The 18,605-nt window shown below is 39.4% G+C and overlaps 1 protein-coding gene across 2 annotated transcripts in view; it reads right to left on the bottom strand.

The window, feature by feature from the left end:
* The window catches only part of LOC108149347, a 124,158-nt gene that overhangs the window by 30,220 nt on the left and 75,333 nt on the right, over positions 1–18,605 (bottom strand). For both annotated transcript variants that reach the window (XM_017276837.2, XM_017276838.2), the window contains 5 exons: positions 16,206–17,451; positions 13,147–13,245; positions 12,487–12,613; positions 12,291–12,387; positions 4,231–4,363 (listed from right to left, as the gene is read on the bottom strand). In XM_017276837.2, the coding sequence (XP_017132326.1) occupies positions 4,231–4,363; positions 12,291–12,387; positions 12,487–12,613; positions 13,147–13,245; positions 16,206–17,451 (1,702 nt within the window). The remainder of the gene's footprint in view (positions 1–4,230; positions 4,364–12,290; positions 12,388–12,486; positions 12,614–13,146; positions 13,246–16,205; positions 17,452–18,605) is intronic.

The following is an 18,605-nucleotide window of genomic DNA, read 5'->3' as shown; positions in this document are numbered from 1 at the left end:
GCCAATACCAAAACCAATACCGTTGAATCCTTCTCCGGGCGAGCAGGCACTAAAATGCGCCACGTGAGCTGAAGTTCAATTTTGCAGCCAGGACTTCGACTTGGGGTCTGCATGTAATTGTCTGTGACGGTGACTGCTACTGCTACTGTTTTCGATTTCTGGTGACCAGGACCGTAATGTATAATAGATGGCCCTCGTATCGGATGCGAATTGAGGCACTGCTCGTGGAGCACTCTGTCGCACACGGGAAATGCTCCAATACATTTCAAAATGAAAATCCCAGCCAAATGCCACTTGACGCTATAAACCAAAAGCAATGGCACCAGCAGCTTCACAAAAGGGGTACAATGAAGGCTGTGAAATGGAGCTAGTGGAACCATAGATACTCTAAGGGGTCAACTTCAAAAAAGTTGAGCTGCCGTTGGATTTTGGCAGAAAGTAAGGTTCTTTAAATTTTTATCAATATAATAATTCTCGTTTTATACTTTTATAACTATTTATTTGAACGCACTGTTGCTTGATTTGCTTTTTATTCTATTTAATGTATTTCTTTCTTGCATAATATTATTGTTTTCTTAAATAACTCAACCATTTTCTATTCAATTTCTTTGTTCATTGAAAGAATTTTTTTAGATTGACTTTTTTTTTTATTTTTCTTAAGGTATGGATTTGTCTATATTCATTTCTTTTTACTGCTTTTATGAAGTTCTTCGTTTTATTAATTTCTAATGCCTTTCTAGGGAATATGCCCCACTTTCTAACGAAAGCATTAGAGTGCCCAGGTTGATGCCAAATGCACTATTCTTTTTTTATTTTTCTTTCTTTTGCAGCAGAATGCAATTTTCTCAATATCCTTTTTTCGTGCTCTCTGTTCGGACTGTAGCGCTGGAGCAGTGTAAATTGAAGTTTACACTTTTGAAGGTGAAAATTGAAAACTGCAAATAAAAACGATTCGCACATGGGAAGAGCCAAATGTAAAGTAGCTGGCTACTGGCAGGTGACAGCCGAGAAGGACTCTGCCACAAGGATATACCGGGATATATATATCCTAAGCGCCCTTTGTGTGTGGCTGTTGTGTTTATGCAGCGCTCATTTGTTTAGTTGGATAGAAGACAGGTACTAGTACAGAGACCTAAACTATTTTAAGAAAAAAACAATACATTTTAGGTTGATTTGTTAGATAATAAACAAAATCACAATAGTAATCTAATACCTTCATAGCCTGCACAATTTTACATTTTTTAATATAACAAGTATAATCGATAATATTTTATTATTATTTGTTGTTTCAGTTCTTTTCTTTTTTTGGTCTAATCTAATTTATTATTATTATTTATAGTTTTACTCTCAATTTGAATAATTTATTATTTTTCGTTGAATTTTAATTAAATTTAATATTTCAGTTCTATAATCGACAACGTTTTTCTTTTGGGCTTGAACATGTATTTTTAATTGAACAAACATAGTACCAATGTCTGAATTAATTTTGTTTCTAAAAAACTACATACTTCTAATACTAGATCAATATTTGTTGTGATTTTAGGAATACTTTAAGTAGTTTTCCTTCGGTAAACGAACTTTTTCTAAGTGAAGGGTTCAAACTTGGACCCGGACTTCAAATTCCACTTGTACACGGACACGGACTTGGACTTGGATTTGGTTTCAAATTCCGAAGCGGACAGAGTGACGTGGCCCGTCACTCGACGCGTTGTGTTTCGGTTCGTTAGGTTTGCATTTTTTACAATCACTTTGGCAGTAGTTCCTCCAGAACGGAGCAGAAAAGTAGCGCGCGGAGGGGCAAGTCCTGGGGATCTGGGGATCGGAGTGGGAACAGCATGCCCTGCTGCACTTGCTCAATAGTCACTTGGATTCGCATTTTATTTACACGACATGTGAGCGAGAGCGGACAACAATTTCGACTGAATTTATTTGCAGTAGTTAAAATAAAATACTCGGTTTTATTTTATGCAGCGGCAGCAGGGATTTCACAAAAAAAGCTAAGGGCCGGAGCGGAGGCGAGGTTGTTTATTTTGATTCCCTTTTTATTTTGGTACTTTGCAGAGTGCAAAGCAAGGTAGGTCAGTTTTTGTTGCTTTCGGGCTTTCGGTTTGATTTCTGCGCTTGGGCCTTTGATTCGCAGCTTGTTTACAGCCGGCTCAAAGGGGATTTCGTTTGATTATATGGAAATGTGGCAAGGATTTGTTTGGCAAGTAATTGAGGTTTTTTTTGCGATAGAAATCAGGTTGCGTATTATTAGTCTGCGAATCGTAGTGAGTTAAGAATTACGTTTTGCGGAATTTTGTTCGCCGAATATTTGTTTAAATTGTAACTCACGGTGTGGGAGTGTTTACCAAACAAAATATTGTATTGTTTTTTATTTCCATTGAATACCGGAAAGATTAGCTTCGAAAATGTTAAATTTTTTTTAGTGAATATGCTATTAATTAAAATTTTATTTAATGACCTTTGTATATTTCTTAGAATTTGAACATTTCAATTGTCATTTCGACTGTCATTTAAATAAAATAAATAACCTTATCATTAAAAAAATAAAAATGTAAGGCTCAAATATATCCATTATTTTTTGGTGCTTTTGTTTTTCCACTTCCTGAGTCTTTGTTTTAACCATTTTTTAGCCCATTCTCTGATCCAATTTAATCAAATTTATTGCTCAATTTGCCACTTCACTCGCTTCACTCAATCCAATTTCCTTAGACAAAAAAAAAACCGCATCAATTAGGAAAAAATTTTCTGCTGATTCGGACAGAGAGATGTGAAAAATACAGAGGCCATGAAGGAGATTGGCAAATTGCTAGGTCCGTCGTTTCCGTTTGAGTGCCACACAGCTGTCCATCTGTGCTCACATTCAAAGATTTCTTTGGCTGTCCACCTGCCAAAAATATGCATGGACTTCTAAAAAAAAAAACTTAATCCATTCCTCACCCATCGAGCGCATGCAATTGTGTTGTAATATTTCTTTGCTAAAAGTTTTCCTGTTTCATATTTCTTGTTATTTCGTAGATGATTTCTCTGAGCCATGATTTATTGACATTTCCATTTACGGCTACATAAATGTTTCAACGCAAATGCCGGAAGCGATTTGTTGGTTTTTCCAGCATTTTTTCTTCGCCGTTTTCCGAGTGTGTGTTTCTGTTTGTGTGTGCAGCTGCAGTCTCAGCTGCAGCTCTAAAATACTGCCAAGACCCCAGAACCGAGTGAGCGCAAATCAAAATGCAAAACGGAAAACCAACAAGGAAACTCAAACTCTGGCCGGGGGTCGAAGCATAAGTCAAAAGTTGCTACTTGCAGTGCTGCTGGGTTGCTTTCTAACTGCTTTAGTAGGTACACTAATATCAAAAACCTAACTTTTGTGAAAAGAAAGCATATAACTTTAGGAAACACTAAAAATTATACTTTAAAGATAAGATAGCAATCTTGAAGCCATTTCATGTTGAAAGAATTAAAACTAAGCATAAGTATATCCCTTAAACTTTGGTTCAAAAAAAAAAAGCTGCATACTTCGATTAACTTTCAATAATTTAAGTGACAAGATATTTTAGTCTCTAAAAACAACTTTAAAAATAGTTTGGAAAAAAGAAATTCTCAGTTCTACAATAGTAATTTTAATTTATTTTACAAACTGGTTTGCACATGTTTTTGTCATAGAACAATGGGTAATGGTAAGGTAATCAATTTAATTTCTAACTTATGAAGGCATTTTCGTAAGTGTATGGCTTTCTCGCTTTTTGGCTAGTGGAAGTCTTGCGACTACTACTCCTCTTCCATTTTTCTTTTTCCGTTTGACCCCCAAACCCCCGCCTACACAAAGAAATATGAACTGTTTTCCTTGCGCTTAAACGAGGCCTCTCCGGTTGGCAACTAGGTGAGTGAGCATCGTATCAAAGGAAATGGTGCAAAAATATGGCACGCGGTAAGCAGCAGCCCCAAATGCCGCCTCAAGGGCCGCCATCTACTCCGACAAACTGCTTTTTGGTAGCTGGCCAAGATACTTTTCAACAACTTTTGCCCAAGACTCGCGAGTCAAAGTTTCCGGCACAAAAAAAAAAAATGAAAAATAGCGCTAAAAAAAAAAAAAACTAGTGGATAAAAGGGCCAGAAACAGTCGAATGCCGGGCATTTTCGCAGTTCCCGGAATACTTTCCGTTGTTCGCCGGTTGGAGGAATGCTCCTAGCCCATGCGGCGTATGTGCGATATTTTGGTTTACTTACCCTGAGCGGAGGTGCAAGTGGTTAGCTGCGGAGAATAGCGGTCCGTCAGCCGCTTAATCACATCTATCTGCTCCAGAGTCAGCTGCACCGCATCCCGATGCTGCGCCTCACAGGGAACGTAGGCCGCCCAGAACTGAAATAATAAGATATTACAAAAAATTAATATTAAATTTCATGGTGATTAAAAGCAAATTTTTACGAAAATCACTAGCAAATTAAATGTTAATATTATTTTTTTTAGAAACTTTTTTTTAAATAACTATAAATAAGTTTGTATAACTGCTTGGGCATATCCATATTTTTTAAAAGTGTTCCTATTCCAAACGTCAAACTTCTCGCAAAACTTAAAAATGTTCCATCTATTACGCTATGTGCCATTCATTTACAAAGTTTTCTTCTTAAGTCTTCACGATTTATTGTCATTTTTCTGGCATCTGAAAGTTTTTTGTTAATTGCACATTATTGCGAAGGGTGATATACAACCTTCCATAAACAGCAACTCCTCAAGAGAGTGCCCGTTAAGGAGTGGACAAGAAAAAGTGAGCTAAACAGTTTCATCACGTTATATCATTAAAGGAAAATAAAAGCTCGTACGTGTCTCCGTGGAACAGAAACCAGAATGAGCAACGAAGAGCTCTGGAAAGTGGCAAAAAGCGATTCGGTAAAAGAGCAATTAAAAAGTTTTGGCTTTTTGCTCCGCACACTCGCACAAAAGCGAAAACTGAGCAAGTCTCGTAATAAATAATTTTTAATATAAATTCGTGAGAGGCCTGAACCAGAAACCCGGAAGAACGAACGAGGGAAACATACCCTATTGCTCCCCTACTACTTTTTTGGCCCGTGCTAAGCACGTAGTTTAAAACCATTTCTCTGGGCCGAGTCAGTAAATTAAAACCATAACAAGCAACACTCTAAATGTTCATTTGTACCGTTCCTGTTCTGTTTAGTTTCTGCAGCTGCCAACGATAATGACGATGATGATAATGATGATGATGGTGATAAAGTTTGGCGTAATTCATGGAGTTAAATTCGGTTTGCTCCCAGGTTGGCCGAAATGCATATGAAATATGTAAAACTTTTCAATAAACGAGTCACAGAAAAACAATTAGGACCAGAGATGGACTGCTCTGTGTGTGCTTGTGTGTTGGCTGGTGTTAGTTGTGCAATTGGATTTTTGCTCTCCGACTCGGGGGACTTGGGTCAACTCGGTTGTTGGCTCTGCATTTGTGCAATTTTAATTGCACAACAGACGAGGAAATTTGTGGATTTCCAAGCACCTGCTCTGCGCTTTCCTCCCTCTCCACCATTTGGCCGAATAAACACCGAACAATAACAGGGACAGCTGAAAACTCCGTTTGGGAGGCATAAAGTTTATCCACCTGGACCTGGGCAAAATCCATTTCCCAGTGTTGATTTTTTGTTGAGCTTCCCGGGCAACTCACTTATGCATACCAGTACCAGTATTATTCCCGCAGTCCCGAAAAACCCCAACAATGGACTATGGGGCCTATCTGGTATCCGGGGAACAGGGCATTAGTTCAATTCGGGTTAATTGTATGGACCATGCCGCACTAACTCTGTTCATTACCATTTGCGTTCATTTACTCTACTGGATTTAGGACTCGGAATTCGGGGTGTTTCTCAGCTTATGTTTTCCGGGTGCAATACTGAAACGCTAGGATAAATGATATACGTGCTAATGGTTTTGTCTGGGTTCCGGCTTTCAAAGTCTGTGGAAAATGCGATTGCAGTGCGTTATATTACGTTAGTTACGGGAAGTATAACTATAGCTAAACAAGGATTTTGGTAGAGCAGAAAATTTGTTAAAAGCATAAAATATATACATAACCAAAATAAATATATTTTTAGAAATTTAATTTACCTCTAATTTATGTTAATGCAATGCCTTCCACCCTTTCCCATTTATAGATTTAGTAAGAACTCTTTTTGGCCGCTTTTTCCACATTAAAACTCAAATAAAGAAATTTACATTAAACGGCTTTTTCTGCGGCTTCGCGTTTAACATTTCCAGGTAGATAAGAAAAATGCCCCGACATAACCGCAGACAGAGAAGTCGGAAGTGTGGGGTGAAAACTCATTTTTTCATCCGTTTTCCCGTGGCTTTTTTGCGTTATTTTCCACGCGTACTTTGAATTTCACTGCTCGGCATCTGTCCCCTTTTTTTGTTAAGACCTTATTGCTTAATTTTTTCAGTGCAAAGCCTCTTAAAACATTTTGGTGGGCATTCAAACGAGTTTTTAGGACTGGGATGGTGTGAAATGTCTGTCTGGGTTTTTTGATTGAAGGCAACAGGTACAACGCGGCGTATGGAAAAGTTTAACGTTGAATCAACGTTTTTCAGGAGAAAATGGAGAAAATTCCTTACGCTTCTTTTCTGAGTAAAGATACTTTTTTATAAGAAAATATAAAAGATAAGTACTTGTATATACAAAATTCCATATAAATTGGTGATAAACAAATAAATTCTTGTTTTGACGGTAATATCTCTATTCTAAAATAATTGTTTGTCAATGCTTGATTTATTTTTCCCGCAGTTATTATGCTTGTTATTCCCAGAGTTATTATTCTTGTTTTTCTCGCTATTTTTCAACGTATTTTTCTTTTAAGTCCCAGCATTATTCAGCGCTTGCCTGCTGGCATATTCAATGCAAGTTGGCATTCTTTGCCTTCTCTTAGGGAGCAAAATATTTCATTTATGTTGCGGTCTCCTGCGGCACCTGTTGATGGTTGTATTATACCATTTTAGCCCACATCCTTTCCCCTTTCCTTGCATATATGACTTTACAATGGCCAAGTACCTTTGTTTGTCGGCTTGCGTTGGATGCTTTCGGTTGAAAATGGAACTTGGGGTGGCCTTTTGTGTGTGTACTCGGCTTTCTGGGGCGCCTTCAAGTGTGTTTAAGCACGGCACTTTGCCATTAGCCCAGTGCCACGCCCGCGCCAAAATACACCTGCTTGTCGCCCCAACAGGGCCATCGTTATCCCCATCATCGTGGCCAAAGTGTCGTCAGCGTCTCGATGGCGTCGCCTTTGGTGTTTTGCCGACCTCGAGGCCATCGTCATCAGGCTCATCATCAGTACCCATTCCCATTTTCACCCCCACATCCTTGGCACAAAGCATATTAATATTTAAACTTGTTTGGCGGCAGCAACAAGAACAACAGCAGCCAACTCCCTTAAGGACAACATTTTGGCTTCAAGTTAATTGTGAATCTGACAATGTTGTTGTTGTGGTGGCGGTGGCCGTATGCGTGATTTGTTGTCGATGGGCGGCACGTTTGAATGTGTTTGCAAATGTGGCTCTTTGTGTGTATGTGTGTCGGCTTATGCAGGCGAAAAAAGTGATTCTAAAAATACCATATATAAATTTAGGGATAAGCCTTTAAGACCGGATTTTTAAAGGCAATTTAATTGTTAAACTAAAATCTAATTAAAATACGATGAAACACCGATTATTTTTAATAGGCATTTAAGATAAATAAAATATATATGAAAGTAACTTACACTTTTTCTTTCACAACAAAAAAAAAATTAAGTTTAATTATCTAATTTAAACCATTATACTGATAGAACTATTCTTCAAATTTTTCTCCGTGCAAAATTGTGTGTCCCCCAGCGGTTGCTTGTGCAACCTTGTTGCTATTATTGTTAGAGCATTCATATATTAAAGTCAGCAGAATACACAATAACAAATGCAGTTGCAGCTGGGACCCGAGGTTGCCCTGGGCGTTTAGATTTATGTGTGCATACATTTATGGCTACATATATATTCAAATTCAAGGTCCTGCTTTAAGTTTTGAACGAATTTCAATTGCAAGCCAGCATTAAATAATTAATTTAAATGCTTGGTATTTATGGGTTTTAGCAGGCCTTTTAATTAGAATTTACCACGACAGTATAGTAAATATATTCATATTTGTAAAAGCATTTAATCAACATTTCAGGGCCGGAACTCGAGGCTTTTTGGTGTCACTTTTGTGCCCAGCACAATGCGTTCGTTATGCATTTAAAATTATTTCCGCCCTTGGGCAGCTCTGCATTTGATTGCCTTGCGGCTTTGCAATGCATACCATAATTACAGAGAAGTGGCGTAGTAGTGAGGGAAATGGGCCGAAAGGAAATGCTAAGCGCTCCAGCTTGTGGTGAGCATGAATAACCGCAGGTCCAACACCTTTCCAATCCCACAAGAATGTAACAAGCCCGCAAAACAAATCCCCCGAAAACCAGAATCATTCCGGCAAGAAAAAGAGTGGTGTGGAGTACTCGCTCTCTGTGGGTTCTGTTCTAGTCAGGTTTTTCATTTTGGTATGAGGTCAGGTATGAGGCTACTTCCGTTTCTACCTCTGGTTGTGAAGTCTGCACAACACTAAATACTTTCTGAAAGGAAATATAAATTTCAGGCCAATGTTGCAGCAAGATAAGCATTGCCTGCTAAGAGAAAAAAAAAAACTTAAAAGAAACGCAAGGCACGCAACGAATTTTTAAACACCCTTAAATACTTAATTAAATAAAGCTATTTTACTTAAATTGACTTCATTTATCATTTGCCCACTTTTTAGATTACCCAAATGAGTTTGTTAATTACTTCTTAAAGTAATACATAATATTGTATACGAATTTTAATAATATAAACAAAATTTATAAATATAGTATTTATTTTTGAATAGAGAAAATTAAGGCAATAAAATATATGTGTATTTAAATTAAAGGTATAAAATAATAATAATAAGTTATGCTTCTCTAAACTTATGAAACCCTTCTTGAACTATATCAAAAACAGAGGGATAAAGGGGTCGCATAACGATGGCATGTCCTCCATGTCCTGCATGCCCTGAATGTCCTGGATGTCCTGGCCCAGATTACAGCCTCGTCGTCGTCGACTCTTCGTTGCGGCCACTTCCGCTCCAAGCGAGTCCTTCGTTCCTGTTCCAGCTACTGTTTCGATGTGTGTGCACTTTCCATTAGGCTGACTCTTCCTCTTTCTCTCTCTTTCTCACTGTGTGGGTGTGCGAACGAGGAGGGCCAACAAGGATACAAGGAGGAAAGGAAGAAAGGACGAGTGCAGCCGGACAAGCGTAACACGACGATTCCGTGTCCCGGTCCCAAAAACAGTAGCCAACTTTTTGGGGCTTCATGATGTCTCAACATTGTTGCTACCTGTTTTTGAACGTCTCTTCATTTACACAATATAGAATTCAAAACTATACAGATTTTGTGCATTCAAATCAATTATTCATACGTTTATTTTCAAGGGTAATAAATTATTATAATTTTTTGAGTTTAAAGATTCTTTATTTCTTATACAAATATAATTGCTATTCAGTATTTAAAGAAAACTTTTGTCTTTAAAACTTATATTTTGTTTTCCCTTTAGATTTGCTTAAGCTATTTGATTTTGATTTTTTTTAGTATGCACAACAAACAGTTCCCCACCCTTTTTTCATTGACTTTTTATTCTGATCTCTATTTCTCATCAAGGCGTATCCTTGGGCACAGATGTTGGATTTTGGAGGCAAAAAGGATGAGCCGCTGAAAACTCATAGCCAACCTACAAGATTCTGAGTACTTGATGGTTTAAACGTGATTTTCCAGCCAGTCTATTAAGCGATTTTTTTTTGCCATATCTCTTGTTTTTTTTGGGGGGATTTTCCCTATGGCTTTCAGAGGCGCAGTCGTTGCACGTCTGGCATTTTGGGCAGCAATTGTTGAAACATGTTGTCAACTAGTTAGTCGCCACGTTGTTGACTTGCTGTTATGGCTGTTTTCCTCATACCAGTTTCAGTTTTTGTTGTTAGTCAGTGGAGAGCAAGTTTATTGAGTTAACTTGTTTTGCCGGGAATTGAGTGTTGCTAAAGTTTTCAAATCGCAGTTGCGCAACACATTAAGCCAGAGCCATAAAAAACTATTCAGATAACAGGGGCACGTTTATGAGTTAAGAAAAAAGCAATGCAAAATAAACCGGAAAATGGTTTTACATATACTAGCAAAAGCTTCATTTTTATAAATTGAAATATAAAAGCCATTTAATTTTAACGAGCTTTTTAATTGAATTAAACATTATTTATTATTTTCGAATTGAGTAGACCATTGGATTGTATATCGGAAAAATCCAGTTTATTATTTAGCACTTCAATATGCACTCAAGAAGGCCATTACCTTCATCTGCCCGGCAGTAAACTGCATGCTTAGAAATTGCACAACATTTTTCATACGTTTCCGCCGTCTGTACGAGTTGTTCGAAGGAAGCCGCGTCAACAAGTTCAATTAGTTACTCCAAGAAACCAGAAATTGCCGCAATAGCATGCCACGCCCATCGAACAAGAAATCAAAAAGTTTTCCTGTGCTCACACATGTGTGATTTCTCTTTTAGGGTTTCCCCAGGTGGAAAGTGATAAGGAAAATGGGAAGTGTGTGGGCTGCCATTAATTTGAGTCGTATCGTGGCTGTGGAAAGTGTTAAGTTTTAATAAGCATCGCGCTTAGTGCACCATAAAAGCCAGCTTTCCAGGAACTCTCGGAACTTACAGAGAAATAAATTCGGCATTCAAAATAAGAAGTCAAATATATAAAATTATGTTACTTTATGCATTCATCTTTTAAGTTTTTAGTTTTTTGTTAAATATTAAAAAACAAAAAATAGTTTTATAATTTTATAGTTTTATATAACATGTTTAATTTCTTTTTTTTGCCAAATATTAATCATAAAGTTCATAAATCCGTGTACCAATTCACAACACACCACCTATTTCTGCGATAACATGTGCCAGGTCTCGAGCCATTTGGCTGGGTAATTAAATTGAGTGCTGCATAATTTTACTTTGCGGCTGCCAACTTTGCTTGTAGTTGGCCAACTGCAATTACCTGTTAGCCCTCAACACAAACACAGAATGCATCCGAATTTATGGCTCTGAAGGGAGCCAATGTAAAATGCAATGGAAAAGTTAATTTTCATTATGGCCTAAGCAGGTGGAAATTCCCGCTTTCGCTTTTCCTCCATTACCTTTCGCTGGCGCATTCCTCTTTCTCTCGCGGCAAACGTGAAAAATCGTCTTTGCGGTTGGGTTCGCAGAAAAATGCAAAGGTGAAAAGGGCAGTGGAAAATTCTCTGGACAATTTGAATTATTCAAGTGGTTTTCGGTTTCCCATTGATTTATGAAGTTTACCCAGGTTAATCGTTTCCTACTTTCGGTATTTTCTGGCCAGTCGCTTGCCTCATTAATCTTGGTCGCTCTGGCCACGTCAATCATTAGGAATTCCCTCTCCACTCCCAATTAGTTGAGCAATTTCAGCAGTTGAAACGTGAGCCATATCATTTGATCTGTTTACCCATTCCCCTCGAAAGCACTTTAAATAAGGCTCACAAATTTCACTGGCTTGCAATCGAACCGTAAGCGCATCAATAACGACGTCAAGTGGATATCCGACCACTCTTGGCCGGTAGCTTGGCAAAAAATAATTAAGAACCTCATCATCGGCAGCAGAAGGAGCAGCAGAAGAAGCAGCTCCAGGAGCATCCTGGTCCTGAGCTCCGTGAGTGGCTCATAATTAATATTTTTCATGCCTTATTCCGCAGACTGAGAGGAAAAGTCGCCTGTTGCCTGGACAACGACTTGCCGGCAGATAAAATATTAAAAGATATTTTTCGCTGTGACAGTGAAAAAGATGGGATGCTCTTATGGAAACAATGAGCATGGAGATATTTTTATAAAGTGTTCGAAGGAGAATAAGTATTTTTTTTAGAAAATAAGGGTTTGCTGTGTGAACTCTTTTTCTGTTGGCTTGTTAAGTCTTGTTGTTTCTACAATTCATGATGTTAAGCAATTAATAAAATAATTTACTGATTTATTGATTTAACATTTCTTTTGCCTGTTCAAACCTCAAACCTTGCAAGCCGATGTAAATCCTTCAATAAACCCAAGTACCCAACTTAAAATCCCAACTAGTGGAGAGTATCAAACTGCCAAGTTCAGTTTAAGCTTCGTGCAATAATAATTCCAGGTGTCCTGAAAGGACGAGCGGCGCCTTGGCCGTCCAACTTACCTGTGCTGATATGCGTCCCTTCTTCAGTCGCGTGAGGTCCGTGTGACTCCAATGGCTGCGACCCCAGGGCATTACATTGCGCAAATCCTCATCAAAACTGCGGACGGCGGGCGATGGGCGGTGGGCGATGGGTGGGGATAATAACACAAATTGGTATTAAATTTTAATTGCATTTCTATGTGATGGATACTCATACTTGAAGTCATTGAGTTTGTTGTGCAGGAACTTGCGAATATTCCATGGTAAATCGTTATGCCCGTCGATTAAAGGCACTTGATCCAGCAGCTGAACGGCCACGCGCAAACGCTCCTCAAAAGGTGCACCTGAAAATGGGTTTGGCGAACTGTAATGGCGATAATTGGAATACTTTATCCCCAAACTTTATTGGGTTATTTTTTTTTGGTATTTTCCTCTTGCACAACTACTTATATAGGTAAGCACTTTAATCCCACCCTTATTAACACTTTAAGCACTTTAATATTAACAATTAAATATCTATTCCTAATTAAATATTTATTACTAGATAGATGCATCTCAATTAAAGTACAACTAATTGGTTCTTCTGATATAAATTGCAATCCTTAGGAACAAATTCTGTAAGTATACAGTACTTTTCTAAGCGTTCTCTGCCTACAACAGCATCACTTGCTAACTAACTTAGAGGGCTGCCACTTAGGACACCCTGGACTGGCTCCCGAGATTCACTGCTGGGACAGACCAACGTGTCGAATGCGTTATGATAATTGATTTATTGTCTATGGATTGTCCGTGTCGGTGACTCAGCCTTGGATGGACTGTTATGAAGGGAAGGGAATCAGGGGATCCCAGCGCCGAGTCGATTCGATGCGATACTCACTTGCTGCCACACGTAGCGCCAGTGGCACGGCCACACTGGCAGCGCCAATTATCAGGAGGATGGAGCTCACAGCCAGCCAGTGCTTTGCAGCATCGAATCCTGAAAGTAGTACAGGACGACAAGATATGGCAGGAGGTGGCATCATCAGCATTCATGATGACCGAGGGGTCCACAGCGATTGTTGTCGTTGTTATTGGCAGTTCAATGCCAAGTCGTTTGCAGCATCGTTGTCATCATCATCATCATCATCGAGTTGGTGGTTCATTGTTCATTGTCCGTTGTTGTGTTGCATTTTGTGTGTGTGCAAATTGCCGTGACAGTGGCATTGATTACAGCAGCAACAACAATGCGGGAAAAGCATCAGGAAAATCAGGAAAAAAGCATCGATGCAGGAAAGCACAGTGGCATCATCATCCACATCAACATCAAGTTGCGGCAGTCGGGAAGGAAGCAAAAAAGGAACGATAATAAGGAAATATGGTTAGTTAAACGTTTAAAATTGAGTTGCTTTGTTGGTTTTTGGTTACAAAAACCTAGTAAGGGGCAAGAAAATCCATCTTCAAGTGGTTTTTTTTGTGCCCCCTAGATCCCAATGAAGTAAATCGAGTTCGTCAAGCAGAACAACTTGTTGGATATGTGCTGAAATTAGCTCACATAAAGGATTTGGATTTTGTGATTCAAAAAACGTTTCTCTTGTCTGGGAAATCTTTTGTTGGTTGCGGTCGTGTGATTGGTTAATGTACTAAATTATACAATTTTTTACAATGTAAAATAACATTTTTGCTAACTAAATATTTTTAATGAACTGGTCCAGCTGATAAATATAAATGATTAATATATGTTGTGTTACAATTTTAATATTTGTTTTGTTGCTTATGTATTTGATTTATTTAAGCATGATTAGGAAATGGTTTACTTTCCACTTATTTTATTTGAGTAGCTTAACTAACAATTGTTAGCTTGTTATTTGTCAGAGTTTCTTGCAAACCTTTTAATAGAAGCAAATTGGTGTCCCATTTATAATAGTTATAAATTTAAAGTTTGAAGCTTCTGTGTCGATTCAAACAATAGGTCACAAAATTGATTTGGATTAGAAACTTCAAATGTTCTGCCTTTCAAACAAAGGCACCGGGCGTAATCACAAGAAACTTTGACTGTAACTAATACCTCATAGAATCCATATTATTACTAATTACTTCGTACATTGAACGACTTGCACCCATTCTCCTCCTCATTCAATGAAAATCTAAGCCACGTGAGTCTAAAGCAAAGCCTTTCGATGGAAATGCAAATCTCATTATACGATTTCACTCATGCCGACTATCAATGACGTCTGGTAATTTGTAATTGCTAGCCAAATTTGATTATGCAACTAAATCCGATTGATAAGGGCGAATGTAGATGTGTAACTATCGCTGACGCTGAGTAAATAAGCCAAGTGAGGCGAAAAACTAGCTGCTGCTCTGTAGATTTGGGTTTAAATTCGGGTTCGGACACAGCCAGCAGAAACAGCTATGGCTGCAATGTATCCATTTGATTACAGTGACCGGCACTTGGGCAACTCCAAAGTGAATTACCGATAAGCAAGTGGCAAATGAAAGGCAATGTGCAACCTAGCGAGAATCGAGGGTGAGCTGCTACATGAACTAGAAATGTGTGCACTGAGGTAAAAATGAAGTCCGAATTAGATAAATATATTTAATTAGGGACATTATCATTATTATCGTTACATGTTTAATTCATATTTAATGAATTAAACTGTTAGATCAATCTAGTTGAAGTTCTAGTTTGTCAAACCTCTAGGCAAACTTCGCATTACTGATCACGAAACTTTAACTAGCAAATGGCAAGCACGGATAACTTTTACATGATTTTGGAATAACAATTGTTTCCTATACAGCAATTTAACTTTGTGTCAAAACTTTACTTGACATTGAGAAATGGGCCTTTATGATTTCCTTATTTTTCTTGCAGTGTACACAGTCCAGTTGGCAGCGGCCGCAACAGCGATTTGCATAAATTTACGTGGGCAGGACATCGTCCGCAGTTACGCAGTTTTTGACTGCTAACGAATTGCAGTTGCCATGAGACATGACGAGGATGGGAATAAGCTGGAGACTGATGATGATGACGGTGATGCTGATGCTGCTGCTGGTCGGATGGAGATGACGATGACGATGACTACGTTGCCGCCTGCTGATGTTTCTGCTGATGATGATGAGACCAAAGTCACACGGGCATTGGCAACGTTTAACATTTAGCAGCCATGTTACATGAGGCGCAATCAAACGGCTAACGACTAAATGGCAATGCCCCCAAGGGGCGTGGCACAGCAGCAGCGAACGGGTAGCGGAATATTAAGTGCAATGTCATGTACAAAGTCTGGCAGGACTGCCAGGCAAATACCGATGCATGCAGCTCGCATAGAGACAGCGAAACGTCATAAAATTCCGTCTCAAATGGGTATTTGAAATTGACCATTTCGTTGTTAGGGTTCTAAGCTCCAATGGAATTTTGATTTTGAACTCAATTTTGGAGAAAATGTAAAGCTGTTCTGTTTAATAGCTGTACTGTTTAATATCAGATTGGCGATTTTTATTGAGCACAACCCATAATCTTTGTAAGTTTTTTTTTTGAGGAATAATCTAGACATACTTTTTTTTAGGGATACTTGGATAATGAATAAAATCATTACTTTAATTTTGACATTAAAATTTGGTAAAAAAAAAATGTTGATGATTTTGTTGGGTATTTCAACAATAGAAACTTTTGTGTAGCTTGTTGCTTTTGACTGCTAATAAAATTCGAAAAAAAAACAATTTGTTTAGTTTACTATTCTTATTATTGGATGTGTTTTTCATTGTATATAAAATTGTTCAAAAGAGTTGATGGCAGCAGGTGGGTGTTCAAACAACAGCAACATTTGTGATAACCACACTCGTACTTTATGTCCATTGTAAAAATGAGCGAAAATTACAACAGACCACCCAGCGCCAGAACAGTAATCCTGTTTAAAAACGGTACGCCCGAAAACACAATCCGAAATCCGCAGTACTTACGGAACGAGTTCGTGCCGGAGCTGGAGGATCCCCGGCTGGGACACTGGCGGTGCTTCCACGGCATGATGCTCGTGACGCTCGAGTGGAGCTGGTGATGCTTCTGCGGCGTAACCGAACCCGATCCACCCGCCACGCCCACCGCAGCACCACCCACGTGGGCGTGATAATGATGCGGATGCGAGTGCGTATGCGTATGCGGATGCGGATGGTGGAGCGATGTCTGGGACTCGCGTTCTTTGAGGCCATGTCCGATATCGCTGTCGAAGGAGGTCAGGGTGAATGTGGATGAAGCGGCGAGGCCCAGGCCACCGTTTGCCATGGCACCACCTGAAACAGCATTTGCGGACATTTTCTGATACGGCACACGGCAGCCACCATTACCACCGGAGGAGCCATCGATGTTCACCAAATTGCCAAAGCTGCGACTATTAATTGGCAACGTCCAATCCATGCTGCTGGTGTGAAAGATTGCCGGTTGCTGTGGGGTCTTCTGATGTTGCTGTGGGGTCTGGTGTTGCTGTTGCTGTTGCATCTGGTGTTGCGTGTGTGGCGACTGTTGTTGCTGCTGCTGCTGCTGCTGTGGGAAACTCAGCAGCGATTGCGAAAAGCAGCGACATCGCTGCTGCTGAAAGTGCGCCATTTGTTGCTGGTGGTGTTGCTTCTGCAGGTAGCGACTGTAGTGGGCCAAGTGCCTTGCATAGTCGCTGCTCGGCCCAATGGTATTGTATTTCGAGGATACATTGCCGCCCGGCAGGAAGCACAGGCTGGGATCCGATTTCTTCGAGTGTGGCGAGAATATCTCGTCCTCCTCGTGGGCGGCAAAGGAGGGCGGGGGCGGGTTGGTGGGCGTGGCATTGTTCGGCAACTTGTGCCTGTGATTGTGGGCATGGCCAGGCGGTTGGCATAGGTCTGGCTTCACCTGATTGTTGTTATTTTGGTAAATGTTGCTCGCGTTGGTGCAATTATGGCTGGCATTGCTGTTGCTGCTGCTGTGATTGCTGGTTGTGGTGCACTTGAGCAATGTGGCAGTGCATTCATCCAATGCCGATTTGGTGCAATCCTGCAGCAGATCACTGCTGCACAGCTGCGACACGTTGTTATTGTTGCTGCAGTGCTGCTGCTGCTGTTGTTGCTGCTGCAGATGTTGCAACAATCGCAGGCTGCGCATGCTGCCGTTGCGTTTCATCGACGGCGGCGGCGGCACAGGCGGTATGACATCAACATCCGACAGGCTGGGCGTATCGCTCTGCAAAGAGAAAAGAGGAAGTGAGTATCAAAGCTGTTGACAAAAGGGAAATCGCATTAAATCAATATGGACATGAGCAGCTTCCGGCGGATGTAACCCCACAACGTGACCTCGAAAAGGATTCAACTCGCAATAAGTTTACTGTGAGCCTATAGAAACTGTGTAATGCCCTTCTATTTGGAAAAATTAAATAAAGATTGCGATATTCATTTAGGTAAAAGTGTCTTTTAATAAAAGAAAAAAAGTGGATACAATGAAATACCTATAAATATAGGTATAATAAAATTAACTATTAAAGAATATTTAAATTAACATTTTTTTTTTGTTTTTGAAAAGTTTAAAAGAACAGTTTCTTAAAAAAAATGTCCCTACTGAAATTCAAAAGCATACCTTGACACGTTTTTTACCCTATAATTAAAAAATATTTTAAATTTCATCTTGAATAAATTTCCATTTTTATAGAGATCACAACGCTTGTATCTTGAATTCTTAAAACTACTGACAAACATTAAAGGGACCCCCTTGGAGAGTGTAATAAAAACTGCCTCTCAATACCGTAAAAACTTTCACTCCACTCGTAACGAGCATCAAAAAAAATGTGCAACGCACTCTTTTTGACGTTACTTGGCGAAAAATTTCCAGAAGGAGCCAGAGATTTACAGTGATGGTGCAAAGTGTGGACGAGTGAAGACGCTCCTTTGACCCCCTGGCTACATAAAATTTAATTATTCCATAGACACCGGGGCAGACCGGGGAGTCTTTCACACACAGAGGGCCATAAAAGACGTGCGAAAAAGGCCAAGAAAAAGGTTTATCCCCCGAATTCTCACAAAAGTTTTCCATAGTCGAGGCCATGCCAAGTGCCCTAATTGAATTTGCTACGGTCAGCATCAGCATAATCATAGTCATCATCGTCTTCATCATCATCATCGTCATAATCATCGACAGGCGATGCTCAGGGACTTCAAATTGAATTTCAGTTACGGGAAATACATTTGCATTGATTTGCTTTCCTTCCCCCATTTTCCCATTTTTTTTATTTTTGGTGGAATTATTTTTATGCGTCTGGGCGAAACGAAACGCATTGCCATTAATAAAAATTTCCTTTGAATTTTGATTGCTTTATGCCCAGTCCCGAACATTGTTGTCTGTGT

Source organism: Drosophila elegans, unplaced genomic scaffold (genome assembly GCF_018152505.1).
Source record: "Drosophila elegans isolate 14027-0461.03 unplaced genomic scaffold, ASM1815250v1 contig_814, whole genome shotgun sequence".
Taxonomy (NCBI): domain Eukaryota; kingdom Metazoa; phylum Arthropoda; class Insecta; order Diptera; family Drosophilidae; genus Drosophila; species Drosophila elegans.
Note: the sequence above shows the minus strand (reverse complement) of the source record. Positions and strands in the feature narration are given on the sequence as shown.